The sequence below is a fragment of the Fundulus heteroclitus genome, chromosome 10 (genome assembly GCF_011125445.2).
Source record: "Fundulus heteroclitus isolate FHET01 chromosome 10, MU-UCD_Fhet_4.1, whole genome shotgun sequence".
Classification (NCBI taxonomy): Eukaryota; Metazoa; Chordata; class Actinopteri; order Cyprinodontiformes; family Fundulidae; genus Fundulus; species Fundulus heteroclitus.
In genome coordinates this window covers 27,970,184-27,993,831 of record NC_046370.1, presented here as the reverse complement: position 1 = coordinate 27,993,831, position 23,648 = coordinate 27,970,184, and the positions used below count along the sequence as shown (strand labels likewise).

Below are 23,648 nucleotides of genomic sequence, written 5' to 3'. Positions count from 1 at the left end.
TGTGTTGCCCTGCGACAGACTGGCGACCTGTCCAGGGTGTACCCCACCTATCGCCCTGTGAACGCTGGAGATAGGCACCAGCAACCCCCGCGACCCCATGAGGGATAAAGCGGTTCGGAAAATGGATGGATATTATTATAATTATAATAATAATTTTTATTTAACAGCGCCTTTCTGGACACTCAAGGTCACTTTACAGAAAATAAAAATGAAAATACAAAAATACAAATACAGGAACATAAAATGGGGAGGGACAAGAGCAATGCATTTACAAATAAGCGAGCTGGAACAGATGGGTTTTGAATCTGGTTTTGAATAAGGGGAGAGTGTCAATGCTGCAGAGGTCAGGGGGGAGTGAGTTCCAGAGCTGGGGAGCAGAGCGGCTGAAGGCTCTGCTCCCCATGGCGATGAGTCGAGCTGGGGGTACACTGAGGTGGATGGAGTAGGAGGATCTAAGGGAGCGGGAAGAGGTGGCAATGTGAAGGAGGTCTGACAGATATGAAGGAGCAAGGTGATGGATGGCTTTGAAAGTATATAGAAGGATTTTAAATCGTATTCTAAATTGAACTGGGGGCCAATGGAGTTGCTAAGGGACAGGGGTAATATGGTGAAAAGAGGGGGTTCTGGTGATGACACGAGCTGCTGAGTTCTGGAGAAGTTGGAGTTTATGGAGGGATTTATGAGGGAGGGCAAAAAGAAGAGAATTACAATAATCAAACGGGAGGTAATGAGACTGTGGATAAGGACAGAGGCGGTGCGCGTGGTTAGGGAAGTCATCAGTCTTATTCAATGATTGTGTCATACCATCATATTTCTGTTTCTAAGATCCTTTTCAAAAAGCTTTATAATGCACCATTAATGCTTGAAATCTATCACTGTGTGTGAATTTAATCTGTTTACTCTCACTAGTTTGGTGTTCGGTGCACGTTCCTATTACCAGGCTGGACCACCCTTTGCTTCTCCAATGTACTCTACCACACCTTTTTCCTTCCACCTAACTTTCCACTACTAAGTGTGGACTTTGTTAACTACCAGCTTCTTTATTTATAGTGTGCTCTTCTTGTGGACAGTGTCAATGACCAATGGAGCAACCGAACAAGCAATACTTTTTCCAGTAATTGTGTAGGTTGTACAATCACCATAACAAGATATCTGTTTAAAAAAAAATTCACCAAATGTGTTTTCATTAGCTCTGTGAGCCACAATAATTAAGAATAACAGAAAGAAACTTGAGTGAGAATACATGTTTTTTAATAAATAAACGTTTTAAAGGTGCATAGCGCAAGTTTTGAAGTTAAATATTGTTTATTTTCTTTCACATGCATATCCTTATAATTACCCAATGTGTAAAATTAGTTATCTTCGATTTACCTGGAGTTGCCTCTACAGCCTCCATTAGTCAGTTCATGAGAGAGTGGCTGCATCCAAAAACGTCTTTTGGGTAAGTCTCTCTTTAGCCAAAGCAGAAGTGCGTCAGCGGTCGCCATGATAAGTGCTGTCTGAATAGTGCAGTCAGTAAGGAAGGAGTTAGGAAAAGGAGCCTGTATGCTTCCTCTTATAGTTCCTTCAGCATCTGAACCTTGTGATTTCACTTTCCAGCACTAAGGCACTATAAGGAATCCCACAATCCTTTGCGTGACATGATGTATCAGCACAGCCTGCGTCACAGAAATTAATGGAGTTGTGCGGAGAGAAGTGGGCGTGCACTTTGTAGTTCTATTTTAAAAGGCTGTAGACCCAGATTTGACTAGACTCGTCCATGTACATTTCCATCATGTAATGACATATGAGTTAAAGGTTGTCTGAAATCGGCGCCGCAGTCCGACGCTCCTTTCCTGCCCACGGCAGAGTTCTTACTGTTGACCCCATGAAAAATCAAGGAACAAGAGCTAGGAACTATTATTAGATGTTTTTGGATAGAGCCAGGGATTCGGGCCGAATCTTCTGGTTGTGTGCGAGTGTTTGTTTTGGCTCTGTCTATACGTAGTGCACAAGAGGCTCAGCTGCAGAAGTCTGCCTCACATCACGTCAGACCTAGCGGGCGAAAGGGGGAGGTGGGCACAGAGAGCTGAGCTCGAGGAGAGATGGAAGTTGAAAAGCAGACACACAATAGCTTACAGACTGCAAACATCGGGGACGCGTGGTGCCGGTGCTGCCCCGCATAGATAATTTATAGAGTAAATGCCGGCGTAAGTGAGCGGCATGTTCAACTGCTTAAACCACCAGAGTTGAAGTGTGGGACTGTGCGACTGAAGTTCCACAGATGTGTGAGACATTTTCGCTTGTCCAACCTAAACTCACCCATCTAAATCCCGTCCAGTCACAGTACAGTAGTCGAACACCCCTTGCGAAAAAAGTTCTGCCCAGACATTGTGTCGAGAACATGCGGGCAGACCCTCCAAGACAGGACCGGAAGAATGAAATCACATCATTCGCTGTGGGAGCGAGAACAAATGTCTTGTTTCTCGTGGAGTATGTAGTAGCTTTTGAATGCCCCTTTAAAGCTAGAGTAGGCAATTTTCTTTTCAGAAAAGTAAATAAGAAACGCCTGATTCCATTTTGAATAACTACGCATGTGCACGACCATCTTACCTGCTCTTCTTCTCCTCAGGGGGATCGCGTGAAAAAAATCTCCCAAATCCACTCTGGTCTTATTTCTTTCTTGTGAGGCCTTCCTCTTGTCAGAAACTTGTAAGCCATTTTCAAAGTATTTTAGTGAGAGTAGTGTATACTTTCAGATCTGTTTTTTTTTTATTCCTTTTTGTGAATACTTAATATATTTACTAGTCTTAGGATCGAAGGACCATTTCACCCATCCATCCATCCATCCATCCATCCATCCATCCATCCATCCATCCATCCATCCATCCATCCATCCATCCATTTTCTGACCTGCTTAATCCCTCATGGGGTCGCGGGGGTTGCTGGTGCCTATCTCCAGCATTCACTGGGAGAGAGGGGTACACCCTGGAGCACAACAAAAAGTGTTTCTGAACAGGATTACCAACTATAGCAGGGGTCACCAACACTGAGCCCACGGGAACCACGTAGCCCCCCAAGGACCATGTGTGGTGACCACAAGCACGTTAAAAAATAGCTTAACCCTTCAGTGAGCTGCATGTAAAATGCTATTTTATTCAGATGCTCTTCCTTTTTAATCATACTTGCATTTACATAGATTTAAAAATGACAAAAGCATTAAAAAATATTTCTTTTGCGCAAAGTTAAGGTGAGCTTGGACTCTTATAGTTCAAAGGTCAGTACTGGTGGGCCTCTGTATGACACAGTACCGAAGAAGTAGTTCTCAGTTTCAAAAAGGTTGGTGATCCCTGAACTATAGCTTTAATTAAGGATAATATACGTTATACATGTATTTTATGTTATTTGTACATGAATACCTTTTTTATCTTAATTAATAACTTAATAATTGATGACTTAATTTTATCCCTAATGTGTTGAATGGTCGTTGGGACAATACACTTTTGTTGCTTACAATGAAATGTCTAAAGGGATGAAAAGTTTTCAGCCTTGAAAATATTTACTCAGTCTGTAAGTTGTACCTTTTCATATCCCATTATTTCTCGTTTGATCCTGTATATCTAGGAGGAAGGGAAAGAAAATGCTTCCTTTCATTTTGTGCTAATTTGGTGCAGAGAGAGCAAACGTGTTGTGGTAGCTTCGGGTCGTTATTAAAGGATATTATTATGTGTAAAAGTCCTCCCCTTTGCAGTTTCTTCGCCTTCTCCTCTATCATTTTCCCGCTCCTGTTTATCCCACCCCCTCCCTCCGTTGTCTCCAAGCTGAAACGGGGAACTGGGAGTAAAATATGCGGAGTCCCTCCCGGACTCTCCGCTGCGCTGTTTAATGAGGAGCCTTCACTCTGATGACATGAAAAGGCGCACAGATCCAGTGCAGACGGCTCCAGTGCGCAATGATCTGCACACCGTCAGTGTTTTCACAGGAGGAAGAGCGAATGCGCAAACAACTTTTGCGCACCGGACAAGACAAGAGTGGATGGATCAATAGCTGAAAGGGAGAGGGGTCTTAAGAAACCTGACACAGCCGATCAGACTCACACCTGACGCTCTTCCCCACGCCAGACTTCTCCTTTGTTTGGCGGGGGACTGGGGACATTAGTTTGGCTCTTCGGTGTTTCAAGGGAGGGCTTGAAACCAAGTGTGGGTTGGGTTAGAGTGGCACTTAAAAAGAAACTCTCACTGTCTTCTGTGTACAACAGCAGTCAGGGGAGAGGAAAGCGTAGTTGCACTTTATTTTCCCCTCCCAGCCAACTCACTCAACTTTTCCATTTTTTTTTTAATTTTTTTTTTTTTTTTTTTTTACTTCTTTTCGCCACGCTTTCTGAGATGGGAGCCATGGCTCCTGGGACGCACAGGTTGGTAAGAGGAGCGCTGCTGCTGCTGCTGCCAGCCCTGCCGCTCTTTGAAGCTCTGTCAGCCAGCTGGCTGCCAGGGGACTATGCAAACACCGTGTCTGGTGCACAGACGTTCCTCAGTGACTACAACAGCACTGCAGAGGAGGTGGTCTTTAACAGCGTGTCCGCTAGCTGGAACTACAACACCAACCTTACGGAGCACAACTCCAAGCTGCAGGTAGGAGAGCTGACGGACCCATCCACACATCGGAAAAGTTATTTCTTCTCTTTGTGGAGCTGCGCTCTGCTACACTTGGATATTAACATGATTCATCTCCCTTCAGCAGTTTATCCCTCAATATGCTCAAACACAGACACCTCTGCTTGTATTATTGGAAGTAAAATCAGATTTTAGTGCCTGTGGAGAAAGCTGCTGCTGCTTCTTACTTTCCTGCATCATCAGAACTCTCCTTATGACATTCCTTATTTGGCTGTAGGCTATGTATGGATTTTATTTGATGTTTTCACATTATTGTCTCTTGTGATAAAAGCCCCTGCTGCCTGCACAAGATGAAATTTTCCCCTCACGCTCACTGCTGTACAGCTGTTGAAACACCTCAGAGTAAAGCTCTAAACATAGCAACCCATGAGGTGGGGATTGTGTTTCAGAATGTAGTGTTGCAGGGGATTAAAAGTACAACACACTGAGGATTCACACTCAAAATGCACACGAGTTCTTCAGGTTTACATGTTGAAGAAAGCTGCATTGCTCACCAAATTGAGCTTCCAGTATGAAAGAAGACATTTTGGCTCTTTTTTCTCCTTCTTCCTGAAAAGTTAAATGCCATCACGCTCACGTTGCTCAATCTGCTCTGGCTGCCAGGGAAGGCATACCCTCTTAAAATTACGAAAACTCTCTAAAGCTGTCCCTTTAGTTCTGGTCATACAGCATTCCATTACAAGGGTCAAAAAGCTGTGCACATTTGGCCCTTAGATAATAACATACACAGAGCAAGCGCACTCTGACACTTTCCCCAAAGACTTGACAGAAATTTTCAAAATTCTTCTGAGACGTGACATAAATCAAAATGATTCTGAATGGAAGATTGACTTCAGCTTTAAATTAGAATTATCGTGATATGTTATCTAAAAAAATATGACCATACAACAGTTGGATGAAATCATGATCAAACAGAAAGCAATGTGTTTGTGGAATCAAATACTCCTAGCATGAGTTATTTGGAGGTGTCCCTGGACAAATCTTCTTATTACATTATCTACATGCTATACGTGTGTCTGTACCAGTGTTGATGTCCAAATAGATCCAGATGGCTCAGTAGTTAACACAAAAGCAAAAACAATCCCTTTAATTTTCTTATCTCCTAATGAAGTACATGATTGGCTTTTAAATAATTTTATATAATGAAATGCCTAAAACCGGGCATGTTGAAGTTATATATCAAGTTTTAGTTTCTGTCTGATTGGGTGAATAGCTTGAATAGTGTCCACATTCTATGAAAGATCATGTTAAGAAACTGATTGTTGTACCATCAAATCTCTCAGGACTATTGAGGAAATCTGGCCAGTTGGCTAAATCTGGTACACGTACGAGGTATAAATATGTAATACAGCAATAAGATTTGTCCTTTTTTATTATTTTAGAGAATAATAGGTCCCTTTATTCTTTTAAGTTTATGGAAGAATAGTTTCATTAAACATAATAACAAATGCCTGAATTTGAGAAGACCTTGAACGTGAAGTGTTCATGAAGCTGAATAGTAACCTAAGCTCAATAAACCTTGCAATGCTTCATCTTTATACTCTTGCTTATGTAAAACTAAATGAGTTGTGGAGGACAGTAAATGATAAGCAGAACCTTGGAGATCAGTATGAATCTGCAACAACCTGTGCTTATCTTTATTGCATTTTAATAGCTGCAAAAGTGGTAATAACTAACATGGATGGCTGTCAGGTAACTGGAAAAAAAAGAGAAGATTTTAAGGGTTGAAGGGGGTGTTGGGCGGGTGGAGACGGACTAAGAGGAAGAGCACTAAGGTCAGAGTTAATACATCAACTCAAAGCCTCTTTTTCCTTTTTGCTGCAGCCTATTATTTCAGTGATTGAGTGGATAGAGGCAGATAAGGAGCTTCAACAAAAACACTGGAAAAATCTATTGTCCTGTGTGTTGTGGTTTTTGTGAGTGTGTGTGTTCTCTTTTTGTCGCGTAGTGTTGCACAAACAATGATAATTGACCAACAATGCATTGCGTGTCTGTGATTTTACCATATGATATCAATTTGCTTAATGTACAACATATGTAATTTTAAGTCACAACTCTTTTTTTCAATGTCAGAGGTAGATGAACAGATTGGTTTCTAGCTCATGTTCTGCAGCCGCCTTGAGTCCAACTCTTCAAGCACTGCCGTTATAGACCGAGAATGTCCGTGAACTTTCAGACCGTCGTAAAAGAAAAGCTTTAAAGAATCACTGAGGCTATAGGAAAGAGAGGAGACAAAAGAGAAAAGAGACAAAAGCTTTTTCTAAAAATAGATTCTCCTCTCCTCTGTCAAAGTGTCACAATATTGATCCCAGAGGAAAGATGTGGTACTAGGACTGTCAATATACAGAAACACATTCATGAATTGTTGTTGATGTTTCGTTAATGGTGGATTTGTGGGGGAAACAATCAATTAAAGTGATGTCAGAAGGTCAAGTTAAGACCTTTTCTATATGTACAAACTGTAAGATAATCAGTAAAAACCTGTATGGCTCGCTGTACTTGTGTGAACCTTGTCAGCTACTCCATAAATGGTTCACCCTTAGTTCAGTTTAACATAATTTCTTTCTTCACCTTTGCCCCAATCTGGTGGGGCTCCAGCTGTGGCAAACTCTGTGACCCCATATCAGCACTGGTGGGTCTTTAATGCAATCTGAAATGACACTTACAGTGTAAAAGGTAAAGACTATCTTCCTCCTCAGACCTTCACAGTCTTTAGATTGCTAAAGGTACTGTAGCTCATAAATGTTGAATTATCATTGAAATGTTATTTTATTTTAATGACACAACTCGAAAAGTGAAAGTTTCGTAAATATTCCTTACACAGGGATATTTAATATCTTTTTATATTATACTGATTGGGGATTTTACCTAGGGAAATATTATGTATTATTATTATTATGTATATTATGTAAGACCACTAAAGATTTTCTATACCAAAATCAACCGGATGACAATACAGAGGCAGGGGTGTCCAAAGTGTGGCCCAGGGGCCATTTGTGGCCCTTTGGCAATTCTGTGCTGGATAACCTAAGCCACTCTTAACTATAAGCTTTGTCAAAAAGGAAAGTTTTAAGCCTAGTCTTAAAAGTAGACAGGGTGTCTGACTCACGGACTAAAACTGGGAGTTGATTCCACAGGAGAGGAGCCTGATAACTAAAATAATTTACTTTTAAATATATTGGAAGACTTATCTCTACAAAGCAATGATGAGACTGACTTTTATTCATGCTTTTCAATTCAAAGATAGTGCACATAAAAAATATTTGTTTTATTATTATTATTATTATTATTATTGGTGTTATAACAATAAGTAACCCAAAAAAGTCATGATGTATTGCATGCTTGCTATAAAAATGACAGAGGGGAGGGAAAAGGGATCTCTGGAAACACACAGTCTTGAACTGTGTTCCAGGCATTCATCAGTTGCCAAGTCCACTTATTATAAGTGACTTTAGGCTTGTTTGTTTACATAGACCTGTCTGCTTGTTTTTCTTGCAAGAACTGGCAACACTGGCTTCCAGCCCACTTGCACTCTGTTTTTATCCCTAAAATGCAGCTGCCAAGGCAAAGAGGAATAGAATATTCTCCTCAAATGCTTGCTCTGATGTGTAAAAGTTAAAGTTTAAAGGTAATTTATCCTGAACTAAAACAGCAATCCCCTCAAACATGCAGCGTTGTGGACGTTCGTCATGCACCATGTGTGCATGTGGAGCAACTTTTGTCCGATGATGTGTGACACAGCCTGAGAAAGAAATTATGTAATTATCATCGGTTTAAAGGTAGTGAAGCTAGATTTTTTTTAAACAAGTTTGTGAAACAAAATTTCTGTTTAGCTGTCCCCACCACTGGCTTTAACTATGGAGGCAGAGAACATTGTCTATAGGCCCAGTTCCACTGGCTCGTGATGGCCGCGCAACGCACTGCTCCGCTCACTTTCGAGTGTTTCGGGGGGAAAATGTCAGGGTTTTTGTGGCTCTGCTGAGGACTAAGCCCAACCCTTGCTGACTTGAGAAGAGTTTTGAGTAAACACCCCTCTTTTCAAATGACAAATGAGAGCAACAGATTTATATTAAGAACAACTATCAACTATGAACATGAGTGGGTCAAACCCAAATATAATTTTATTATTTTAAAACTACGAACCATGGCTGAAGGGTACAAAAAAAGAAAAAAAGACACTTCAGCTTTCTATACTGATACGCCCTGTATCAAATACGTGGATTTATCGAGGCTTTCTCTCATTTCACACTGAAATTTGTTACGTTTTGTCTCTGAAGTGTCCATCCATCCACCTTTTGCGGTACAAGGCAGTGGCTGTCTGCCTTTCCCTACTGCCGTCACACATTTCTTTATAAAACACCCCGTGGGAGCAGCAGGGTGCTTTCGCAGAGGTGGCCACTGATACGAGCTCAAACACGGTCAAGCCTCACCCACCCTCCGATGATAGAACAGCCTGCTGCCTGTTAGTATGTACTCAATCAAAACGATAACAATAAAAACACTATGGTTAAAAATCTGAGGCAAAATATCTAATATAAGGCTTTAATTCAATTTTCAATTCAATTCTCTAAAATATTATTTATATAGCGCCATTTTACAACACATGTCATCTCAAAGAACTTTACAAAGTCACATTCAATCAAATCATACAGATTGGTCAAAAAGTTTCCTATCTAAAGAAACCCAGCAGATTGCATTGAGTATTGACAAGCAGCGTTCACTCCTCATGAAACAGCGTAGGGCCACAGTGGACAGTCGTCTGCATTGTCGATGGCTTTGCAGCAATCCCTCATACTGAACATGCATGAAGCGACAGTGGATAGGAAAACTCCCCTTTTACAGGAAGGAAAAACCTCTAGCAGAACCAGGCTCAGTGTGAATGGTCATCTGCCTCCACCGACTGAAGACACAGCAGAGACACAAAAGCACAGAAGCACACATTGATCCAGGAATCCTTTCTATGTTATATGGTAATAGCAGATGATCTGTCTCCCCTGGATAACGTCACAGCTAACAGAAAGCCAGACCAAGTGTACCTACAACAAAGCAAAAAATGACAGAACAAAAGTTAAAAGTTGTAATAACAACAAACAATACAAATTGGAGACAGTACGAGAATTCAGCAAAGTGAGAAAAATAGACCCTGATGTCCTCCAGCAGCCTAAGCCTATAGTAGCATAACTACAAAGATAGCTCAGGGTAACCTAAGCCACTCTATCTATAGGCTTTGTGAAAAAGGAACTTTTTAAGCCTAGACTTAAAAGTAGATAGGGTGTCTGCCTCATGGACCAAAACTGGGTGAGTTGGTTCCACAGGAGAAAAGCCTGATGAGTAAAGTATCTGCGTCCCATGGAAAGCTAAAATTGGAGAACTATGATCCCTCTTGTTGATTTTCATCAGAACTCTTGCTGCAGCATTTTGGATTAGCTGAAGGGTTCGAACACCATTTTGTGGATTTCCTGATAGTAAAGAATTACAATAGTCCAGCCTTAAAGTAACAAATGTATGGCATAGTTTTTCAGGGTTACTCCTGGACAAAATATTTCTAATTTAGGCAAAAAGGAAACCCTGAAACCCTGTTTAATATGGGATTTAAATGACATGTCTTAGTCAAAAATAACTCCAGGGTTTTTTACTTTAATACCAGAAGTCAATTTAATGGCATCCAGATTAAGTTACTGTTTAAGACATTTTGAGGACCAAAGAAGTTTTGAGGTCCAAAGATTACAAATTCTGTCTTGTCAGAATTTAAAAACAGGAGATTTAAGTGGTTCAGGTTTTGATGTCATAAAGACATGCCTGTAGTTGAAGTAATTGATTGGAATGATTGGATTCATCTGGATTTATGGATAAATATAGTGTCATCAGCATAATAGTGGAAATTAATCCCATGCTTTATGATAATTTTACCAATCAGAAGCACATATATAGTAAAGAGAATTGGCCCAAGGATTCAACCCTGTGGTACTCCACAAGTGACCCTAGAGTTTGAAGAAGTTTTACTATTAACATGAACAAACTGGAATCTTGTCAGACAGATAAGATTTAAACCAGCCTAGTCCGTAATCCCTACAATATGTTCAAGTCTTTCTAGGAGAATATTGCGATCAATTGTATGAAATGGAGCACTGAGATCTAACAGGACACAACTCCATTATCTAAGGCCATGAGAATATCATTAGTGACCTTCACCGGAGCCGTTTCAGTGCCATGATGAGCTCTGAAGCCTGACTGAAACTCTTCAAATATGTCATTACTTTGTAAATGTTCACATACTTGATTAGCAACTACTTTTTTAAGAATATTAGATAGGAAAAGAAGATTAGATATTGGTCTGCAATTTATTAAGTCATCTTGATCAAAAGAGAGGGTTTCTTCAGAAAAAGTTTAATAACATCTACTTTGAAAGCCTGTGGTACATATCCATTTACTAAGGATATATTATTCATGTCTAAAATGGGGGCATTATTCAAATTGAATACTTCCTTAAATAATTTGGTTGGGATTGGGTCTTACATACAAATTAAAGGTTTAGATGAAGCTAAAGTTTTAGGTAAGTCAGAAAGCTCTACTGCGTCTAAACAGCTCACACACTGATCAGGTTTTAAAGATTCCTCCAATGCTGCCTCACTTACTGAGGATGAGGTAATCATGTTTAAGTATTAACTGTGTCTAAAATCACTTGGGCAAGGCTGCAGTTTGCTTCGGAAGCTTTGGCTGTTCTACAGAAGCTCATCTTGGTCAATGCTTTCACGCCATCAACGCTGGCCGTAGCCTGGAAATCATTGTCTAATCAAGCCGATAAAATAATTTCACTGCGGTTAATATCTTTTTTATTAATGTATTATACTTGCTGATGAAAAAAATATATCCATCCATTCATTTTCCAACAGGCTTATCCCTATTGGGGTCGTGAGGGGTGCTGGTGCCTATCTCCAGCTGTCAATGGGCGAGAGGCGGGGTACACCCTGGACAGGTCGCCAGTCTATCGCAGGGCAACAGAGAGACAAAACACCATTCTCGCACACACTAACACCTAAGGAGAATTTAGAGAGGCCAAAAAACCTACAGTTATGTTTTTGGACTGTGGGAGGAAGCCGGAGTACCCAGAGAGAACCCACGCATGCACAGGGAGAACATGCAAACTCCATGCAGAAAGACCCAGGGTAGGACTTGAACCCAGGACCTTCTTGCTGCAAGGCATCAGTACCACTGTGCAGCCCACAAAATATATCTAAATGTTTTAAACCATATAATCAACTGCTTGTAACCTTTGATAAGTGTCTAACCATTGTAGAAGTGCATGTCTACTTTTGGTTAATTAACAAAATTATTTTCATACACATGCGTTTACTTTACAATATACTTTTGTTAATGTCAGGGTGAAGGCATATTATCTTTCAGATACATCTTCTAACAGTAATAATGACCATGCAGAACTGCCTCTTAATCAATGTGGCAGAAGTAAACCACTGATAAAGCTTTTTGCTCTGCACATAAAAACTGTAACATATTGGGTACAAAGTCTGACCATCATCACAGTCTGACACACTGACAATCCACATCAATGGCAGCAAAAAGAGACACTACATGAGATTAAAGATTTACTTTATTTCACATCAACCAATGGGAACAGTCATCGCTTTGGGTGGTGTACTTCTTTACGTTTGAACTGCAGAGGACATTCATTCTTAAGTCTTCATGGCATCGATTACAAAAACACAAATAGTATCATTAGAGTACTGCCCCTTGTTATTTAATGTGATAGAGGAAATTATAGTTATATGGTAATTCATTTGTCATTAATTTTTTTCTTCCTAGTTGGTACATTTGGTCTGGCGTTCTGTTAGCTGTGGCATCATCCGGGGGAGACAGATCATCTGCTATTACCATATAACATAGAAAGGATTCCTGGATCAATGTGTGCTTCTGTGCTTTTGTGTCTCTGCTCTGTCTTCTCTAACCCCCAATCGGTCAAGGCAGATGACCGTTCACACTGGGCCTGGTTCTGATGGAGGTTTTCCTTCATGCTCAGTATGAGAGATTGCTGCAAAGCCATCAACAATGCAGACGACAGTCCACTGTGGCTCTACACTGTTTCATGAGGAGTGAATGCTGCTTGTCAAGACTCAATGCAATCTGCTGGGTTTCCTTAGATTGGAAACTTTTTGACCAAAGATTTGGTTGAATTTGTCTTTGTAAAGTGCTTTGAGATGACATGTGTTGTGAATTGGCACTATATAGATAAAATTGAATTGAATAGTGGAAAAGATGGATTAGTAACACTGCATCCACAGCTCGTAAGCTGCTGCTGTACCCTTGGAGTATTGGTTTCACTAAAAAAGTCCCACAGCTGTCCTCACTTTTCATTGTCCCAGAAACCCGCACCAAAATCTGTAGGAATGTGTGTGCAATTGGTTAAATGTGGGAAAAGCGTAAAGTGCTTTGTCAGCCATAACCGTAACCACACAATAACAGAACAATAAATAACATCAACAAAATTGCTCATCTTTGAATCATATTCACACGTAAACTGAAAGTTTTTTCTTTCTGCTGCAGCAAAGGCCTGCAACTACTGGGCTTCTCTCTCAACGTGACTTTGATACACTAGCTGGTCGAGGCAGAATTTATTTAATGTTCGGTTGGTTGTGTTTTGCAGCATTGTTGACAATATGCTAAAACATGTTGGCAAAGCCACCCCTGTGAACCAAATCATAAGGACAAATATTATGTTTACTGCACATATTTACACATTCCACTGTGGTCTCTTGCTTGGCATGTGTAGGGAGAACTGCTGTTGTTGGTTTTTGAGCCAGTGTGTTGTCTCAGACTTGAATTGTGAGATTTGTGCCTGTTGTATAGAAGATTTACACACTAGTCACATGCGGAAGACGTGTTGGATGCTACTGTGCCCAAAGCAAGGTTGGTGGCACAAAGTCGACCCTGTTCCTAATGGAGGATGGACTCTACCATGGGTGTGTCCCTGTATCTTTAATTCAGAGACAGGAACTTAAGGGTTCGTCTTTGAGAGACCGTGTCTGGTTTGGGAAACTGAAGGTTCAATCTTTGCTTTTTGCAGATGATGTAGTTCTGTTGGCATCTGAAGGCCATAACCTTTGGCATGCTCCTGGATGTTTTGTAGCCAAGTGTGAGGGAGCTGGAATGAGTTCCTCAAAGTCTGAGGAACACACTCTTCAACCACGAAAACATGGATTTCTCACTCTTTGTCAGGGGTCAGTGTTAGCCTGATGCGGAGTTCATCTTTTTGTCCTTTTCACAAGAGATACTCATGCGATTGGAATGCCCACTGGGAGACTCCTATTCAAGGTTTTCCAGGTTGGGGGAAACCCTGGGGTGGGTTGCAAACATGTTGGAGGGGACTGTATATCACCACACACACACACACACACACACACACACACACACACACACACACACACACACACACACACACACACACACACACACACACATAGAGCGAGAGCTCGAGAATATATCATCATTTGGGAAATAAATGCCTGGGCTTCCCTCTTTGAGGTCAGCCATCCTGTGGCCTGATCTTGGATTTAGCAGAAGGAGATGGATGGCTATAAATGTTTCTTAAATGATATTGCTTTACATTTAAGCCCCATGCATCCACAGAAATGCATTTCAATATGATTAAAATGGATTTCTGATGCTTCTTTTTAAGGTAGCTGCAAGTCTTGAAGAACAAGCCTTTGATGAAGCCTGGGGAATGAAGGCCAAGCAGGTCTTCTCCGAGGATGTACTGAACTCTCTTCCTGCAAAAGACAAGAAGCTGATTAAAAAGATCACGTCACTGGGAGTTGCCAACCTTCCACTTGCTGAACGAGAGGAGGTTCAGTCATTTTCATCCAGCAAAAGTCTAAATACAATGAATCGCAAAGATTTATGTGACATGTTGCCTATTTTGATTCACAGAACCTGCTCATCTTTTGTCTTGTTTGTAGTATAACACCATCCTAAGCACCATGGACAGTATTTATTCAACAGCTAAGGTGTACCCACAGCCAAACATTAGCTGGAGCCTGGATCCTGGTGAGTGACCTCAGCCGGTAAGGGGCAAGATCCATGATTATATAAATGTTTGTAGTCCATATCAGTCCATACCAAACTTGACATTCAAGAGTACAATGGTCTTTTGTGTTTGTCAGCTACAACTACCTAATGCACTTGTGAGGAGATGCTTAGCAGCACGTACAGGGAAAGTGAAAAACAATCACCAGAGAGAATTGCTTGTAAACCGAAATGAGATCATTACTGGTGAAGTGTGTCCATAATGTTTCCTAATTTCTCCATTAGAGAAGCCTCCCACAGTGCAGATGGAGTTACGTAAACCGTGCCTCAACTTTGACCGTTTTCTTCCACCTCAGATCTTGTTTGGAAGAGATGTTTAACCTTCTTTGAATAACCACCCAGATAAAGAGCATGTGTTCCACTTGAGGAGCAGGGAATTAAAAAAAAACAAAAAACAGCAATATATCTTGATGATTACAGGAAATTTTGCACCTTTCCCCTTTGAGTCGCATGATGTGATTGATATTGGCTTTCCTGAGTTCATCTAACTGCTGGGAAATTGCCATTTGTCTTGAAGAACTCACAGAGGTCCTGGCCAACTCCAGGAGTTACAAGAAGCTGCTGTTTGCCTGGGAGGGCTGGCACAACGCATCAGGTGTGCCCCTTAAGCAGCATTATCCCAGGTTTGTGGAGCTCAGCAACAAAGCCTCTAAAGCTGATGGTAAGAACATTTATTTGACTCTGAATAAAACGACAAAAGATAATAGACATGGATGTAAATGTGATAGGCCATAAAATGTGAACTCTGAATATTTTCTCAGGCTTTGAAGACACAGGAGCTTATTGGCGCTCCTGGTATGAGACTGAAACCTTTCAGGAGGATTTAGAGAAGCTCTACAAGACGATTGAACCGCTCTACCTGAACCTGCATGCCTTTGTGCGACGCAAGCTCTACAACTTCTACGGTCCTAAATATATCAATCTGAAAGGGCCTATCCCTGCTCACCTGTTGGGTAAGCTGCACAGAGTTACCACAATGAAAGCATGTGTTCTTTCCCCCCCCCTTCTTCCTAGCCCAAATGTTGAAGAAGTCGACTTTTACTTATCTCTCCTGTAAACTGCAGTAATTGAAGGCACTTTATTCTACCACAATGTAGGGATTTTACAAGAAATCTGTAATTGGAAAATAATAGATGAACATTTCCCTTAATATCAGACTGCTTTAGCCCAGTAACATGATACAGACCCTTCATGGTCAATGAACACTCTACAAACAGGCCGTGAAGGAAGTGCCTTCAGCAGGGTCTCACACAGTAAGGCAAAATGGCTTTTTAAGTATGTCTCCATCCTGACCCTCAGGAAATATGTGGGCCCAGTCGTGGGATAACATTTATAGTATGATGATCCCATTTCCTGACAAACCCAACCTGGATGTGACCGATGAGATGGTCAGACAAGTGCGTATGATTAAAAAAAAAAAAACTGTTAATTGATGATTACGTATGTGCATCTTTTTAAATGCTACTGCTCTTTGCAGGGTTACAATGCCACACACATGTTTCGTTTATCTGAGGAGTTCTTCACTTCTCTGGGATTAAAGGAGATGCCCATGGAATTCTGGGAAGAGTCCATGCTCGTTAAGCCTGATGATCGGGAGGTTGTGTGCCATGCATCTGCCTGGGACTTTTACAACCGCAAAGACTTCAGGTAAAATTCCTCCTGTACGTTCTCTGTGTATCTGCTTCATAAAGCCCAAACTACAGTTATTAGCATCATAAGTCAATCTGTAAATCAGACGCTTCACATCTCATGCTTCTGCAGAATTAAGCAGTGCACCACAGTGACGATGGAGCAGCTCTTCACTGTGCACCACGAGATGGGCCACATCCAGTATTACCTGCAGTACAAGGATCAGCCTGTAGGCTACCGGCGCGGAGCCAATCCTGGTTTCCATGAAGCCATCGGTGACGTCATGTCCCTTTCAGTCTCAACACCGAAGCATCTGCATGAGATCAACCTGCTGGAGTCTGTGACCTCTGACGTTGGTAATGATTACAGACTACTCCAGTTAAAGATGTTGACGTAGTGTACTGTCATCATTGATAAAAATGCGAATGATTATTTAGACACATTGAAGATGAATCCTGAATTTTTGCCTCTCCAGAAACTGACCTGAACTTCCTGCTGAAGACTGCTCTGGATAAGATAGCCTTCCTCCCCTTCGGCTACCTCATTGACCTCTGGAGATGGGGCGTGTTTAGTGGAAGCACCCCTCCAGAGAAGTACAACTCGGACTGGTGGTACCTAAGGTGGGACTAAACTCAAACAGAACTCTTAATTGACGTTTTGGTAGCCCGGCTTGAGAAGTAGAAGGGAATAATCAAATCAAGAACAACTGGATGGAGGAAACATTTGGTGATGTTTCTAATTTTGAAGATATAAACCATGTCTGTGTCTCCTCAACTGTTCTTTTTCACAGAACAAAATACCAAGGAATCTGCCCACCTACCAGGCGGACAGAGGATCACTTTGATCCTGGGGCAAAGTATCATATCCCCGGAAACACACCATATATCAGGTAGACCTCTGGCAACATTTACAAATATTATAAAGTATTTATAAATGGTGGAGAAGAGATGTTCAGCATAAAGAAGACATAATGTGAAGTGGAAGGGAAAAGATGCAAGATGTTTCCAAATTATAATCTAAAGTATGTTGTAGATTTTTATCCCCCCTTCTTTAGTCATCCAACTAGCAGATAGAGTCCATCTACATGTAATTTATTCTCAGTATAGAAGCAGCTGTCCCGTTTCTGCCCTCGGAGTCTTTTTTTTAGGGAAGATTCAAGGACAAACAGCATCGTGAAGAGCAAGGAACACAGCAGACAGGTCAGGGAGGAAGCTGTGGAGATTTTTCAAGCACAAGTAGGTTATAAAATGATGTCCCAGGTTTGTCTAAACAAGCAGGATGGCCTAATTACATTTATTACAGAAAGGGGTAAGATACCCATGGTAATTTGGGAGGAGCTGCACAACTCACAACACAACAAGATCCACAACTCAGGAGCATTTGTCAACAGGATGACTTTTTCTAGCGCATTCCACAAATCTGGCCTTTAATGAAGAGAGGCACTGTGATGGACTGGCGACCTGTCCAGGGTATACCCTGCCTCTTGCTCAATGACTGCTGGAGATAGGTTGCCTTTTAGGAAACAGGGTAGCATGTTGGGAGCTGATGAAGGCATGAATCACTTTCATTTTTGGGTAATCCTAAGATCTGCTCAAGGCTGCAAAAGACTTGACACTGGGATTCACTTTCCAGCAGGACGACAACATTACACATGGCCAGAGCTACATTAGACTACAAATGCCAAGAAACTTTCTCTTTTATATTCCTTTTGCTTTGGTTTATCACATAAGATATCAATAAAATGAAGTTTGTGGCTGAACAAGACAATGTGAAACGACATTCAAGCTGTATGAATGCTTCAACACAACCCTGTAGATGAAAATAAACTGATCCTAGTGAGACAGAGAATACAAGAATGACTGGAAGTAATTATATTGTCTTCGGTTTTGTTCTCTTGCCTTGAAACAGGCAGCAAAGGAAGCCTGCTACAGAAGCCAAAGTCGTTAAAGAGTCATTCATCTGGTTTGTTTAGGAAACTGACAAATAAACTACACAAGCTTAGAAAAAATCGTTCACCAGCTAAGTTCCTCTTTCTACCCCCCACAGCTTTCTTTGAGAAGGTTTTGCCTGTCATAACGTCTGATTTGACTCAGATAATAAACACGTCCCTTTTGTCAGGCATAGTGCACAAGTCTCTAAAGAAAAACAATTATAAAACCACTGTTGAAAAAGAGCAATTTTGACAAATTACTACTGCAGAACTACAGGCCCATCTCCAACCTCCTTTTTATTTGTAAGATTATTGAAAAAGCTGTGTTTCAACAATTAAACGCCTTCTTTACAACGACCAGCTGCTTTGACGTTTTCCAGTCAGGTTTCCGTGCTCACCACAGTACAGAGACCGCCCTGATCAAGGTGTTTAATGACATCCATATAAATACAGACTGTGGAAGAACCACCGTGCTGGTTCTATTGGACCTCAGTGCAGCATTCGATACTGTCGATCACTCTATTCTGTTAGAGTGTCTGGAAAACTTTCTTTTACAGCACTCAACTGGTTTGAAGGACAGACCCTTTTGTGTCAGTAGGTAACTTTACATCAGAGACTACAAAACTCATGTGGGGTTCCACAAGGGTCCATCATGGGTCCCCCCCTATTCAATATTTACATGCTCCCTCTGGCTGAGGTAATACAAAAACAATAACTGTGCAGATGACACACAGCTCTACATCACCATGTCACAGTAAGGGTGACTATGAAAACCTATTCAAGCACTGGGCAAATACTCAGAAGAAATCACTGCATGGATGTACCAAAATTTTCTTCAATTGAATGAAAACAAAACTGTAGTAATAATCTTTGGACAAATAGAGGAGAGATCAAAAGTTAGCACACAGCTTCAGCTACTTCAGCTAGAAACCACCGATCAGACCCGAATTCTGGGTGTAGTGATGGACTCAGACCTGAACCTCTAAAAGCATCTAAAGACAATTACAAAGTTAGCCTTCTATCACCTGAAGAACATTTCCAGGATTAAAGGACTGAATGTCTCAGGAGGATCTGGAAAAACTAATCCATGTGCCTATCTTTAGTAGAATTGATTTATTACTGCAATGGTGTTACTCATAGGTCTGCATAGAAGTCAATCAGACAGCTGCAGCTGATTCAGAACGCTGCTGCCCGCGTCGTCACTAAGACTAAGAAAGTAGAGCACATCGCCCCAGTTCTAAAGTCCTTACACTGGCTCCAGCCTTTTCTGCATACCCAGATCTAGAAGCATGGAGAGGCAGCATTTAATTTTTATGCTTCACTAATCTGGAACAAACTTCCAGAGAACTGTAAAAGTGTTGAAACCCTGAGTTCCTTTAAATCAAGGTTAAAATTTGTTCAGAGTTGCCTGTAAATGTTAATGTTTAAGTTTATAGTACAACTTGTCATATACCGTATCTTGACCTGCTGCTACTATTCCACTGCAATGTTTTCCCTTTGTCTCTGTAATGCTTTTTATTTCCTTTGTAATGTTTTTTTTGTTCATGTACAGCACTTTGAATGGTCTGGTTCCCGAAAAGTGCTTTATAAATAAACTAGCCTTTCCTTGGTTTTGTCACGAATGCATCCTACTGGATGGATGATTAAACTACACTTATAGATGCGATTTCTTTTTTTTTTTCTTATAGATGCGATTTCTATAAAACAATTTTTTTCTCTTACAGGTACTTTGTTAGCTTCATCCTCCAGTTCCAGTTTCATGAAAAACTCTGCGATGCAGCGAATCACAAGGGGCCTCTGCACACATGCGACATCTACCGTTCTAAAGAAGCTGGAGACATCCTACGGTAGGAATCATGTCTTTATTTCACAATGTTAATAATTCACTGTTTTGAAAAATGAACAGGCAATATTTATCTTCCTTTCTCAGAACGGTTCTAGAGGCAGGTTCTTCCAAACCTTGGCCCGAGGTCCTTCAAGAGGCCATCGGCACAAATCAAATGAATGCTACCTCTCTAATGAAATACTTTGAGCCCATAATCAAGTGGCTGGAAGAACAAAATGTGAATGAGACCCTAGGATGGCCTGAATTCAACTGGGTCCCACCCATCCCTGACGGCTACCCTGGAGATATTGGTAAGGTAGAACTACAAACCTACTATAAGTCCTCAAATACAGACTTCAGAATATTTAACATCTCGACTGACTAGGATTCCCTTCATGTACCCAGACAAAAATACAGATGAGCTTCATGCAAAGCAATTTCTAGAAGAATATAACAGTACAGCAGAACAAGTGTGGAATGCCTACACCGAGGCCTCCTGGAAGTACAACACAGACATCAATGAAGCTAATAAGCAGGACATGGTAAGAAAAAATATTCAAGGATTAACTGGAAACCACGCAACATCATCCAAACTGCTGTGGTACAGTTTAGATCCTTGGTGCATGTGAACATGGATTATCAGCTTTGTGTCAAACCCTAGCTGAGTAATCAATGCATGCAATAAAATATTGTATTAAAGGTATTCAATAAATGACCAGCTAACATGCATGTGTTGGTGCATCCTCTGGCACTAATTCATCCAATTTTCAGTTTCAATGATGAGAGTTGGATAACCAAGTCTTCAATGTTTTTTTTCCCAGCTTAAGAAGAACTTGGAAATGTCGGCACACACCCTGAAGTACGGCCTGAAGGCTCGTGATTACGACATCACTGACTTCCAGGATCCTTCAGTCAAACGCATCATCCAAAAACTCAGCGACATTGACAGGGCTGCTCTGTCCACTCCAGAGCTAGAAGAGGTGGGAATGAAATGGGTTCAGCTCGCCAGTTTATTATACTGGAAATTCTCACAGTGGTCAAAAAAATTGTACTCTTAAAATTTTGTTTTTGCCTTTTTTGTCACACAAATGTTTTGGATCGTTAAGCAAATTTAGTTTTAGATGACTGAGTCAATACTAAATACAGTTCTTAAATTATTTCCATTTAGTAAAGGTTGTTTCTTTGCAATTTCTCTACACAACTGCAGCACACTAGCAACCTTCAGGGGGTGTGAAGAGCATGTACACGAGTGTGATTAACACTGCTATCAGTCAGACATTCCTCCTGCCTCTGATTGGTTGTTTCTGACCAGGAGCGTTGTATTTCTGCAAATGAGTGAAGGGCCACTGGGAGTAGCCAGAGGAGCTTGATCATTTTCACAGATTATCTGTGTCATATGTTACTGTCAGGATATAGTGACAGTTTTAACAACTATGTAAAAAATACATTATTACAAAAGTTACATACTGCAGCTTTAAATAAGCTAATAAAAGGAGGGTAAATGTGTGATTGTTGGGGAAAATGCAGTGTGTGGGGAAAAAGTGATATCCCCCAAAAACCTATGTGGATTTGCCACCCTTGGTTGCAACAATTGCCATAAAGCATTTGTGATAACCATGTGTCTCACATAACCGTAGAGGAGTTTTAGCCCACCCTTCTTCACAGAAGGTCTTTGCAGATGTTGAAGGCCATTTTAGTCCAATCTCCTTAACGCTCGCTCATAAAAAACTAACTGGGGCAAGTTTGGGTGTCCAGCTTCCTCACATCTTCCCAAAACATGACTGTTGGGTTCATTGTTTAGTCTAAATTGTCCCTAGGGTAGTGTGGATGGTTGTCTGTCCAGTGTTACCCTGTGATGGACTGGCGACCCGTCCAGGGTGCTCCGTACCTCTCACGCACTGACCACCCTCCTGCAGCCTTGCAAGGATAAAAAAATCATGGATGGATGGATCGATAATGGCTCTCGTTTTGTTAATGTTCCAAAGCCTAAGATGAAGTTTAGCTTTAGAGATTGTTCAGCCCACTTGAAGTTGTGAGACAGGTTTGAGGGGTTTCTTGATTGTACAGGGTGACCACACTCAGGCCTGGTGTGGCTAGTGACAGCAAACGCTGCTTTCCAATGTGAAAAAGGATTTTTAAAAAGGAGATGAGTTACTTTTCCCCCAAAAGGCCAGGTTGGTTTAAATAGTTTTTTTCAGTTTAACGGAATGCAGCACACTAGCAACCTTCCGATTTTTATTATACATACATATATATATATATATATATATATATATATATATATATATATATATAATTTTGGATATGGAACACTAATGTTTGACAAAGCAAAAATATAAGATTTCTGAAAGGCAAGTAGTTTTCCACAATCTCATATGCAGACAATTAGAATGTGTCAGGAAATCATTTCTTTTTTAAATAATGAAAAAAAACGTACTGTAGCGGTGTGTACTAAATATTTAAAACTCAATAAACGGTGCCAGTGCTTGCTTTTCAAGCTGAGCCTGTTTTATGTGGCGTAACTTTTGGAAAGCATTTAGTGCATAATAAAGGTTTTATGAAACCAGCGCTGATTGTTAAGGAGAGAACCTGAACAAAGGAATATGCCATATTATGAGTGTTTGTTGATGCCTGTTGAAGCATCTGGTCAATGCTTAAATCACCTAGGACAGTTAAACCAATGTTTCTACATAATATAGGTTTATAATCAAAGTTGTTGTTGATGATGATGATTAAGAAAACTTGACTTTTTTTTTTTGCAGTTCAACACTCTTCTGTCTAACATGGAGACCAAATACAGCGTTGCTGAGGTTTGCAGGGAGGATGGCACGTGTCATCCGCTGGATCCAGGTAGGTTTAAGGAATATTCAAACTGAATTAGAGTTGACTTTTAAATATTAATTGATTTATGCTCAATATATTTCAAAATTATTTAACTGTTTAGTGGCATAGAGTACAAACTACCATAGGTTGTAATGAAAATCATGCTCCTTTCAGATCTCCAGAAAATCATGGCCGAGTCGAGGGATTATAATGAACTTTTGTTTGCCTGGAAAGGATGGAGAGACGCTGCAGGCAAAGTGCTTCGTGAGGATTATAAGAGATATGTTGAACTGGCCAATAAAGCTGCCACACTCAATGGTATGTCCCTAATGGTATGACATATGGATCTAATTTTACCCTAAATGTCCAAACCCCCCATTTTCTCTCCAGCAGGAAAGCTTTTACATGTTGCCTTTAAGGCCGGAAATTGAATTTAAATGAATGCTAACATATGCAAGCAATGGGTGTATAAATAATAACAGACCGGTATCTTATATCAATTTCCTTAAAAACATTGAACACCCCAGACGTATGGACGTTTCCCTGCATTAAAAGGTTTTAACTCATACTGATGGCTGTTTTTGCTTTAGTGGCACTGTTGAAACCTGTCAAAAAAACCTGTATGCTCAATTTCCTTAGAATTAAGTTGTTCTTTGCAAGTTTTCAAAATGTCTGCTGTTAACAATTGCGG

General features: G+C 40.7%; 1 protein-coding gene across 2 annotated transcripts in view; it reads left to right on the top strand.

Annotated features, from left to right (window-relative positions):
• Positions 1-3,896: 3,896 nt before the first annotated feature.
• Positions 3,897-23,648, top strand: part of LOC105935626 (angiotensin-converting enzyme) — a 35,247-nt gene continuing 15,495 nt past the window's right edge. The window contains exons 1-16 of one of the 2 annotated variants that reach the window (XM_012876139.3): positions 3,897-4,610; positions 14,344-14,511; positions 14,624-14,711; positions 15,268-15,411; positions 15,512-15,703; positions 16,050-16,147; positions 16,228-16,397; positions 16,512-16,735; positions 16,855-16,999; positions 17,170-17,268; positions 20,034-20,156; positions 20,240-20,445; positions 20,540-20,676; positions 20,956-21,114; positions 22,897-22,984; positions 23,132-23,275. In XM_012876139.3, the coding sequence (XP_012731593.2) occupies positions 4,365-4,610; positions 14,344-14,511; positions 14,624-14,711; positions 15,268-15,411; positions 15,512-15,703; positions 16,050-16,147; positions 16,228-16,397; positions 16,512-16,735; positions 16,855-16,999; positions 17,170-17,268; positions 20,034-20,156; positions 20,240-20,445; positions 20,540-20,676; positions 20,956-21,114; positions 22,897-22,984; positions 23,132-23,275 (2,431 nt within the window). In that variant the 5' untranslated portion in view covers positions 3,897-4,364. Of the gene's footprint in view, positions 4,611-14,343; positions 14,512-14,594; positions 14,712-15,267; positions 15,412-15,511; positions 15,704-16,049; positions 16,148-16,227; positions 16,398-16,511; positions 16,736-16,854; positions 17,000-17,169; positions 17,269-20,033; positions 20,157-20,239; positions 20,446-20,539; positions 20,677-20,955; positions 21,115-22,896; positions 22,985-23,131; positions 23,276-23,648 lie in introns of those variants that run through there. The other variant, XM_036142432.1, reaches the window with a different exon arrangement.